Genomic DNA, 11,533 nt, shown 5'->3' with positions numbered 1-11,533 from the left:
CCTTGCACTATCATGAGTATTTGCATTTTGATCAGGGAACAACATGTCATCGACACGGTTACCTTGTATTTTTTTTGCAACAAACCGAGTTTCATGGAAAAATGCAACCTGTGTGACTTTACAAAGCAAATTGTTGAAGGAAGTATAAAGTGGCTGTAATTAATATTTTCATTAAATTTGTCTACGGCATATCAACTAGATATATACCCACTCCATTTTTCGACCCCAAAGTTCATTATCAGGGCTACTCAAATACACGCATCTATCCCATCAGTAATTTGAGCAAGAACATTGACTTGAAACCTGTATAGATATAAGTTAGAGGTATATGTGCATCAAATTTCAAGTATTTCTGACAAGTAGTCTTGAAAATAACAAAACTGCTTGTTCGAACCATTTATTCTACCCCACATCATCTGGTTTGCTAAAACAATCAAATAAATTTTAAGTGCTGATTGAAAATAAATTGAAATATATTCGCCCATTGATTCTATCTAATGCATATTTTGGCAAGTGAAAATTGCTTGTCATAAATTATTGCTATCAAATCATTTGGCTATCTTTGAAATGGTCCAATCAATAATGAATGCTTAGAATACATAGTTCTTAATTTTTACCCAATTTGAAGCTTCATTGATACAGCAGAGAACGAGTTCTTTGTTTACAAAATGAAGCCGAGCTTACAATACTTTTTTTGGTTTGTTTTTTCACGGGCTTTTCTAACCGCTACAAGGAATAAAAACCCCAGTACTATTAAAGTGAAAGGTCATAGTTCGTCTAAGATGCTAACCTTAAAAGAAGGAAAATAGTTCTACTCCAAAGTGCTAAGAACGTATTGCCTATTAATTCATACTTTTGTATTGCTACATCCGTAATGCATTTTAGGCAAGGCATCAAAAGAGAAGATGTAATATGCTACCTTCATGAAACCCACAAAGGACTAAAGACATATATCTTTATATGAATTCTGACTGAACTGAATTCCTTGCAAGAGGCTCGAAAAATGGTTTTACATCATTCAAAATATGTTTAAGGGTGCCGCAAAAGTTGTTTATGCCATAACGAAAGACAGACCTTTTGTTCAAATGTGTGATTTGGGAGTTCAGTGAACAAGTTGGTAATTGAAGGTCAAAGATTTCGTCGAGTAGGGTACCAAACTCATGGTCCAACTTTTGTAACACAAGGCACTAACTGAGCTCGATTCTCATGTGAACATAGAAAAGGATGCGTACACTTTTTAGTGATTATTTTGTTCGTCAAGAGATATCAATCTTGATTATGGAATGTGCAAAACCATCTCAAGACATTTCAAGGATTATGAGAATTTAGATCAATTCTAAAAGAGATTAGTAATTCAAGTTCTAGTGGGCTTTGATTATTCAAAATATGTACAAAGATTTAAAGAAACCTACTTGATAGCCATTGATAAAGGTGGAATTCAAAGTGCTTATGTTAAATAAAATTGAATCACTAATCAACTTATTTTCTACCTTTTTTGAAATTCTCGACCATGTCAAAAGGGTTGATCTGGAATTTTGGTCAAAAACTTGTCCCCGTCTGACTTGAGGGATGTTATTGATCAACACCTACAAACTCTCCACAAATATTTGCGGGGAGCAAATTGAACCACGAAGGAGCCCTAGTTTGGACCAGATTCAACGTAGGTATTTCAAAGGTTAGCCACAGCTAAAGGATTCAAATTTATATGGAACCTTTTTACTAATTTGCAAATGTTTTTGAATAAGTTTTTCCTAAACCTCGGAATTTTAGGTTGTGTCCCTCCTTTCGGAGCACAATCAGGGGTAACTAAAGTGGAGCAAACTTTCTCGAAGACTAAAATCAACCTTTCTATTGCTCTGTTTATCAAAGATTCCTGTTTCTGCTTTGAAAACAGGTTCAACTCCCTTTCAGCAAGCAACGGTCAATGATCCTTTCTGAACTTGAACTGAACCACAGACGAACTTTTCTGACCGGCTCCGAGCACATTTCAAGCAAGATTATCCAACTGACTTAGCCATAGCAAATGGAACATTGAAGGGATCCGTATGAGATGAGACAAGAAAGTACTTCATTGTTTTGACTAGCCTGAATTATGGAGGACACAAAAGTGTATGAAACCTTTGCAATCACTACAATAGACCCTAAAACCTGGTTGAAGACAAAGCTCCTGGATACTTCTGAAAATGTAAAATAAAAGATAAATCCGTACCTCCTTTAAATGCTGCATAACCCCAATCTTCTCGGTTTGTCCCAATACAGGCGCTCTCCTATTCCCCCACTGTTTCTGCTTACCTCATCTGACGAAAGCTCAAAGCTTTTCCTCAATGCGCAACTAGAATCCCAATACTTTACACACAAAAAGAGCCAGCGTAAAAATCTCTCTAAAATATGTCTCTTCAACCTGAGAAATACCTGAAATAAAAGACCCAGCGTAACCAAATTTAGTCTTAAAACCTGCATGGCTTAGAATATTGATTCAGGGGTCCAAGCTAAGAGATAATTTCCATAGCTTTTGATTTCAAGGATTGTAGAAAAATGAAATTTCTTGAAACCTTTGGTCATTGACTCCAAATTTTGGAAAATGAAACTCACATTGTCAATTTATGTCTTTTTACATTCAAACATGCTTTTGTCTTTGATTGAGGGAAATAAATACTTTTTTGTGTGAAAAAAATCATATCGTGCTTGGAAAAATTGTCAGAGGTTATTTGGCCCTCAAGAAAATCTTTTTTTCCGAGCCCAAGTCATAAGTCTGTCGGACTTCGCCAAGGCGTTTGACTAGTTAGTTCATGGCCTTTTAGGTAACAGGCTCCGTGAGATTGGGATCCAACGCAAGGTTCTCAATTGGTTAAAAAGTTCATTTTGTGACAGGAAGCAATTAGTTAAGGTCGAGGGATCCCTTAGGGACATACATGATGTCAAGTAAGATGTTCCCCAGGGCACCATCTTAGGGCCCCTCCCTTATATAATAGTCATTGCCCCGCTTCAAAAGCTTAGTAATACTGACATGACAATCTCTCTTCTTATGCTGACGATACAAAGTTTTTTTCTGGTAGGAATGGCCAACATTCCACTAGCCTGGCAAAGGACCTAGAAATAATCTACTCTTGGCTTACTCAGAGTACTATGGCCCTGAACGGAATGAAATTCTGCTTAATGATCTTTGGGTCAACTCAATTGAATACTCCACTCGTAGATAATGGAGGCAAAGATATTGAGCAGGTCTCATCTTTGAAAGATTTAGTTTTAGTCCTCCAAGATAATGGAAAGTTCGATGAGCCTTGTCCAATTGAAGGTGGGTAAAGGCTTTCAAATGCGTGTTTGGATATATCTCACGTTTAAGTCCCGAAATAGTGTCACGATGCTAACTCTGTACAAGTCAATTATCCAGCCACATCTTGAACATCATTCATGAGCTTTCTTTTCTTTTTTGTGCGGACTTCCTTACCGCTACCGGGATTAGAATCCCATCAGTTCAAGACGAGAAGATTATTTATTTTACTTGACTTTTATTTATATATATTATTTGATCGACCAACGAATTGGAGTTGGCTGATCTGGCTAATCCTTGAATGTAAGGTTGATCCGGAATTTTAGTCAAAAACTTGTCCAAGTCTGACTTAAATCTGGCTACTGGATCAACCCCTACATAAACCCTACGAATATTAGAGGGAAGCAAATTCAACAATGAAGGAGCCCGAGGAAGAAGAGTTGGACTTCATTGTTCGAACTAGCCTGGATTCTTGAGGGCTTGAAGGTGCTCTCAAAACGCACATTAAGCCTCTACGGTCACTACAACTGACCCTAAATCCTGGGTTGGGACAAAGCTCATAGATGCTCTTGAAAACGTACAATATCAGATACCTTTCGTATCTTCTCTGAGTACTGTACAATCCCAACCTTTCTGACCTCTCCCAATACGAGAGCTCTCTCATATCTTCAATGTTCCTAGTAAAACATCTTTGGACCTGCTCGAGCTTTTGCAAACTTGCTGAACTAATTGGAGCCCAAATGGGAGAGGCATATTCAAGATGCGGCTGAACAATCGACTTGTACAGAGTTAGCATCGTGACACTATCTCTGGACTTAAACGTGCGATATATCCAACCACATGTTTGAAAAGCCTTACCATCTTTCAACTGGATATGCTCATCGAACTTTCCATTATCTTGGAGGACTACACCTAAATCCTTCATGGATGAGACCTGCTCAATGTCCTTACCGTCATCATCTAATAGTGGAGTGTCTAATGGCGTCGACCCAAAGGTCATTGAGCGGAATTTCATTCCATTCAAGGCCATGTTACTCGCAGCAACCCAGGAATAAATTTGGTCTAGGACCTTTGCAAGACAACTGGAATCCTGACCATTCCTACCAACTACCAATTTTGTATCATCAGCATAGGAAGAGATACTGACATTACCCGATCCAGGATTTAGAGTCAATTCTAGTGACCGTAGAGGCTTAATGTGCGTTTTGAGAGCACCTTCAAGCCCTCAAGAATCCAGGCTAGTTCGAACAATGAAGTCCAACTCTTCTTCCTCGGGCTCCTTCATTGTTGAATTTGCTTCCCTCTAATATTCGTAGGGAATACATGGGCATTGTTAATCTGGTAGCATCTTTCAAGTCAGTCTTGGACAAATTTTAGATAGCATTCCAGATCGATTCTACATTCAAGGACTAGCCCGGTCTGCCAAATTAAACTCGTTGGTAGACCGAATATCATATAAAGATTGAAAGGTAATAAATAGACGAATTATAACCTCTCATTCTAATATTACTGGGGATTGCATTCCCTGTAGCGGTTAGAAAAGCCTGTGAAAAACCAAAGGGTCGGAAAAATAACTTGTTTTGCCGTTGAGCGTAAATTCCAGATAGCTGTCAAAACTAGTTTTCCTTACAAGAGCAACTCTTCACGTTCACTTGTTTTCAGACAACTACTCGTACTCAAATCTCTAGGTTTGTTGCTCATCGGCAAAACAAGCTATTTTTCCGAGCTTTAATAATGATGATAATAATAAAAATAAGAAATGTCTTTCACGAAAAAAATTTTTTGACATCGGGGTATTATTTTGTTCTTCAGGTAATGCACGACGACTTAATTGACTGGCATGGTCCGATTAAAAAAAAAAAGAACAATTTCTCTTTTCTAAGGTAAAGTCCCTCCAAATCCTTTAGTTTTGAGGCAAATATCCGCCAAATTGTATCTTTTCGGAAGTCAAAATTCTGACAAATCCTTTCGTTTTCGAAGCAATTCCGCCAAGCCTCCAAGCATTGCCTATTTTTCCCTCTTAGGTGTTCAAGAATTTTTCCCGCCATAGACTTCGAAAAACCGCCGCATCCGACACCTGTGCAGAGAACGATCACAAGGAAAGCTTGCGAGAGTGACACTTCCAAGAAGCTTTTATGCCCCTCGGCCTAAACCAGTCAGCAACAACGGCCATGAAATGGTTCATTTTTCGATGGCTAGGTTTAAAATATTGCCAGTAAAACATTGGTGTTCACCCAGTGGTCAGGCGTTTTTAAGTTTCCTAGAGAAAGGTCAACACAAAACTCAAACAAGCAACCTCTCTTATGGTAGATAAATGTCTCCTCCGCTATTGAAATGAAGCCTGGAACAAGACCATGGAACCGGGCTCAACTTATTTGGTGCTGTTGCGTGGAACTAGACAGTTTGATCAATATCTGCTATGGATCACCTACCGATGACGTTTCAAGACGGTTTCAGGTTTAGATCCAATGGTGATTTTTGTTTCCAAAACCTTGTTGTAAAGTTTCATCATGGATGAAAAAACGGTGGACAGAATATTTGCTGGTTGTCTAGAGGACTTACCTCCGGTGAGTTCCAAGATTGTGCGCATCTTCACGAGTTCTACGTTTACAGACATGTTGATGGAACGTAACACTCTCATGGAATACGTGTACCCCAAAATCAAGGAGTATTGCAGAGAAAAACATGGGTTGGAATTCCAGGTAAGGGAGACATAGTATTTTCTCACGTTTTGTGCATTAGAACACCAACAGCTACGTTATATTCATGAGTTTCAAGGCTAGATCTCTTTAGTAGATACTAGACATTGGCACATGTTCAGTAATTGCTCACATTGAAGGGCCCGCATTTGTCAATAACAATTATTCACTCTCGAGACATTGCTTCACCGTAGATGAGCCTGCCATCAGAATTATTGATGACATGTCCTGATAGTCATTAGAAGTCATTTGTAAGAGCCACGAACGGGTTTGATAACCGACATATTTTCCTCTTGCAGGTGGTGGACATGAGATGGGGCGTGAGAGATGAGATGACAAATGAACACATGACCACCGAGCTCTGCATGACTGAACTTACCAATTGTCAGCGATTGTCCATGGGACCGAATTTTATTTACTTTGGAGGACAAAAATACGGATATCGACCCATACCCACTTACATCATAAGCAGCGAGCTCGCCATGTTAAGAGAGGTCCTCGTGACCATGGGAAATGATGTCAGCCTTTTGGACAAATGGTATCGCACAGACTACAATTCTGTTCCCCCAGAGTCAATTCTTCAACCCATTGATACATATTTGGTACATTTCTTGAACAAACGGGTTCCAAAATTGCAAGCCAGAGATTCGGGGATCTGGTGGGGAACCCTGTACAAGATGCAGCTCATGCTCCGGAAAGCTTCTCACACACTCTATGTGAACGGCAAGATGACTCATGAGCAATGCCATAATTACCACATGGCCGTCACTGAGAGAGAGGTTATCAATGGATGCCTCAGCGTGTCCAGCGTCAAGGATCATATCATTATCTACACAAGAATCATAAACAATATCAATCTTCAGAATCTAAAGCGGGCGTCTGCTTTCATCGACATCAATGACAGGAAAGTTGATCAAGAGGCAGTAAAACTTTTAGCTCACTATAGGGATGAACTCTTGCCCCAGAAAATGAAGGAGAATAATGGAATCTATAAACGGTACAACGTGGAATGGATTGGGCGAGAAGGATTAGCCACCGAGACCCACGAAGAATACCTGAACGACTTCATCAACAACTTTTACAAGAATGTAATCAAGCTAGTAGACCGAGCCATGCGCAAGGAGGACACTTCAGCCCAGGGGAAAATCATCACTGAGATCCTCCAACATCTTCATGCCTGCAAGAACTCTGTAAAGGTCTTCTATGGCCGAGTGGAAGAATTGGAACATCTCAAGACCTACATTACCGGCGTGTCGAAACAACCCTTTGTACTTCACGGAGCTGGCGGTTCAGGCAAAACTGCCATGTTGTCCATGACCGCGTGTAAGAGTGTCAACGAATGGTTGAGCCCGGCCAAACCACTCTTGATTGTCAGATATTTGGGGACCACGCCAGATTCAAGCTCCCTGGCCCCGTTATTAACATCCATATGTCAGCAGTTGTCTTATACATTCATGCTTCCCTTTGAGGATATTCCCGATGACCTAGTTCCATTAACAGCACACATGAAAGAGCTCCTTAATCAGGCTACCGAGGAGCAACCTTTGTTGATTTGTTTGGATTCCGTCGATCAACTCATTGGGTCGCAAGATGGAAACAAGATGTCTTGGCTCCCAACAAAGCTACCCAAACATTGCAAGATTATTGTCTCTGTCACTCGAGAAGAAAACAACCCACTTCTTTGTCAAGACTATGAGCTTCTAACTAAAATGATAGAGGAGAAGCAGAACTTTTTGGAAGTCAGGGCATTGGGCGAGGATCTAGCTTGGAAGGTGATCAAGTTGTGGATGGAGGCTGCAGGCAGGGATTTGAACAACTACCAATGGCGAGTAGTGGCGAACGCTGTGGCTAAATGCTCCTTGCCAATCTTTTGCAAGCTCGTTTTTGCTGAGATATGTCGGTGGAAGAGTTACTCTAAGCCTCAGGACACGTATCTGGCACACAGCGTTATGGACAGTATTTTCTTACTCTTTGAGAAAGTCGAAACAAAGCATGGATGGTTTCTAGTATCACATGCATTGGCTTATGTCACAGCCGCCAAAAGTGGCGTGTCCGAAACAGAGTTGGAAGATCTGATCTCTTTGGACGACAAAGTTTTGGACGACATCTATCAATACCATTTACCGCCTGTGCGGAGAATTCCGCCCCTGCTTTGGACCCGGGTCCGGAGCGACTTGCCAGGTTATCTTTCAGACAGCGAGGCTGACGGCGTGAGTGTCATCAATTGGTACCACAGGCAATTCAAAGATGCTGCTAAAATCCGATACTTTACCACTGACGTGGAGACTATCTACTTCCATTCCATGATGTCAGACTTCTTTCTTGGCAAATGGGGTGGTGGTACTCCCAAACCGTTCAAGTTTACGGAGATTCAGAAGCATAGGTTTGGCCTCAAGAGTAAGGACAGCGAGGCAGATCGACAAATCCCTGCCATGCCTCTGGTGTTTTACACCAAGGACGGGAAGATCTCGAGATACAACTTGAGAAAATTTGGAGAGCTCCCTTACCATTTGGTGAGATGCCGACAATTCGAGGACTTGTACTCCAATGTCTTGTTCAACTACCAATGGCTGTACGCCAAGATGTCAGCCTGTCCACTGCAAGCCGTTCTTAGTGATTTTGAGGATGCCTGCAGTCACGTTGACGACAAGGATGCTAAACGAGAAATAATGCTTGTGGCCGACTCGTTACGTTTAGGTGGCGCCATTCTAGGCCAATATCCGGATATGTTAGCGCCGCAACTCGTCGGGCGACTACTCTCCGAAATGAAATCAAACAAAAATATCAGCAACCTCTTACGGCAGTGTGACGAAGAGGGATTGCTCCAAAATGCCTTGGTCCCAACATACCATTGCATGCATACTCCAGGCGGACCTTTGAAGTATTCTCTCGAAGGCCACCAATTTGCAGTATTTGGGTTCAAATTGACGTCTGACTTTCGTTACATTGTCAGTGTTTCCAATAAATTCATCACTTGGGATGTTTCAACAAGTGACTTGGCCAGACAAGTCCATCCGGGAGTTGAAGGGCTGATGATGGATCTTGAGATCAGCCCTGATAATCGGTTTGTTGCCGCTTACACCAACAATAACCAGACGATTTTGCTGAACAACCTCATTTCCGAGTTCATCATCATCGATAACCCGTTGTCCAAGGAGAAAAATGATGCTGTCCAAGGCCTTTGTCTTTTGGATACCAATGTCATTGTGTACGGGCAATTTGGTTGGGTGATTTTTGATATGACGGGAAAGGAGCTGCAAAATAAGCAAATCTTTCGCGACTCTCCCATTCTGAAGATGATAATGGTTTCCTTGGAGAATTTCTCGATCCTGTATTGGTCCGGCGAAGAGGGAAATCTGGAGATGATTGTCGAAACCTATAAAGCCGGGAAATTGGGAGCTCCAATGACTTTTTACTCCGGCATTGCCTTGAACCAAGAGCAAAGCAAAATATGGCTTTGCGATGACGAGGACTGTCTCGTGCTCTCCGAATTCACTTGGAAGAACAATGGCTGGAGCAAGGGTAGAGAGTTCCCGGGGAACAAGCATCCTTTGCTCATGATTGAGCTCTCCATGGACGAGATTTTTGTCATAGGGACTTTCATGACCGGATTTCATCTGTGGCGAACCAAAGACGAGAACGAGTTCACAATTCTGAAACTGCCATCTGGGATCCGGAATATCTCCACCAAAATGAACAAGTCAAACTCTTGTGTGCTATCGTCTGGTCATGTCTACGCTGTGGCTGGGATAAGAAAGGAATTGTACATTTGGAGTATGCACAATGGTCAGCTGGTCAAGTGCTTGGATGCTCATTTTGCTCGGATCATCGATATTCAACCTTTAACCATTGGCTCTTGGAACTCTGTCATCACATCGTCCATTGATCGCACCGTCAAGGTGTGGAACATGAACTATATCTTCGAACAGGTTCACCACATTGACAGGCACGAGCTCCAAATCGACTCGGTAAGCCTTTGCACACGGTTAGGCATTGCAGTTACTGTCACTCGAAACTGCATCGGGATTTGGGACCTTCTCACAGGTAAACTACGATCCAAATTAGCGGACTCTGCTCTTGGTGCCATTGTCACACAGGCCTTGGTAACGGCAAATGGCGACTTCATCATTGCCGCCGAATCAGGATTTGTCTTATTCTGGAATGTCGAGAAGAAAGTGGTAACCTTTAAGGAGGAGCAAAAAGATATCCTTCAAGTCATGTTCTACGAGGATGAGCTTAAGTGCATGGTTGTATCAAAAGTTGGAGTCGTTCCAGATTTGAAGGCCAGGGCTGTATCTAGGACCTTCCCTGAGGGCGAAAAGAACTTTGAGTTTGATTTCCCCTATAAGCAGTACAAGAGCATTATCCTCACATCAGACGCCCAGTTTTTCATCGCCTACGGTTTTGAGAAGACCAAAGAGATGCTTTTTGTATACCACGCCGAAACTGGCGATTTCCTGCACAAGATCTTGGTCAAGTATCCCAATTTTAAAGAAGTCGCCATGATTGTGGCGCTACCAGATAAACCTGGTCACGTGGCTTTGGTCGATTTGGATAAAGGCAACATCATGGACGTGAAGAACAAAAAATACGTCCGATCCATCCCTCAATGGGGAGGGCGATGCTCCAAAGATGGTCGTTACGGCCTTTACGCGCCCTCTCGGGGTGGACTGGACATGCTTGATTTACGCCATGGAACGGTTGTTAAGACCCTCATCCCCAAGATCGCCGAGGGCATATTCAACGTTATTTGCAAGTTTAACGAGACCAATGAGTACATCCTCTACTATCACAGTGGAAGAAAGACATTGCGGATCTTTCGCGTGGCTGATGGCGTGATGATCGCCAATTATCGGGTGCCATCTGACCTGAGTTCCCTGGAGAGCACCACAGATGGTAACAGTGTGGTTCTGGGGATGGTGGATGGTAATCTGACTGTGCTCACCATTGCCGATCCTAAGAAAGCCCACATAAAAGATTATTTAAAACAACTCCCTTCACGGAATCAAGACAAAGAAGAGACCAAGGATATTGGAAGAAAGACACCTCAACAAGGCAGAACCCCAGCCGTCAAACGAAAAGAAGTCGGAACAAGTGAGGAGTAAAAAACCTTTTTAGCTTTAGGACCCACAAGTCATCATGTAATGGTATGTCTATATACTGTAGGCAAATGCTCGTCATTACGTACACTTCATTAGTCAATAGCACATAAACTTTGTTCCACATGGAACAGAAAATATTATGTATGGAAAGGGACAACATGAGATGCACTCTAAGAGAGAAATAAAGTTACGACGATTGCTTGAATCTTGAATACAAACACTAATTAAAGTTCATGTAAACGCAAAACAATATGTATAGAAATGTATGATATAAAGATTGAAGTTAATAAATAGACGAATTATAACCTTTCATTTTAATAGTACTGGGGATTACATTTCCTGCAGCGGTTAGAAAAGCCCGTGAAAAACCAACCCCCCCCCAAAAAAAAAAAACGTATATCTTTTTTTTTTGAGGATATGAGTACTTGCATCCCCAAAGAACATGGAAATGTGCATAAACG

At 41.6% G+C, this 11,533-nt stretch overlaps 1 protein-coding gene across 1 annotated transcript; it reads left to right on the top strand.

Moving 5' to 3' along the window:
- The first annotated feature begins 5,577 nt into the window (after positions 1 to 5,577).
- Positions 5,578 to 11,277, top strand: LOC131878370 (NACHT and WD repeat domain-containing protein 2-like). Its single transcript, XM_059224322.1, has 2 exons — positions 5,578 to 5,973; positions 6,270 to 11,277. Exons 1-2 carry the CDS (start codon positions 5,782 to 5,784, stop codon positions 11,073 to 11,075), a joined length of 4,998 nt encoding a protein of 1,665 aa, XP_059080305.1. The 5' UTR covers positions 5,578 to 5,781; the 3' UTR covers positions 11,076 to 11,277.
- Positions 11,278 to 11,533: the final 256 nt, after the last annotated feature.

Source organism: Tigriopus californicus, chromosome 1, assembly GCF_007210705.1.
Source record: "Tigriopus californicus strain San Diego chromosome 1, Tcal_SD_v2.1, whole genome shotgun sequence".
Taxonomy (NCBI): domain Eukaryota; kingdom Metazoa; phylum Arthropoda; class Copepoda; order Harpacticoida; family Harpacticidae; genus Tigriopus; species Tigriopus californicus.
The sequence above is the reverse complement of the archived record's forward strand: the minus strand, read 5'-3'. Positions and strand labels throughout refer to the sequence as shown.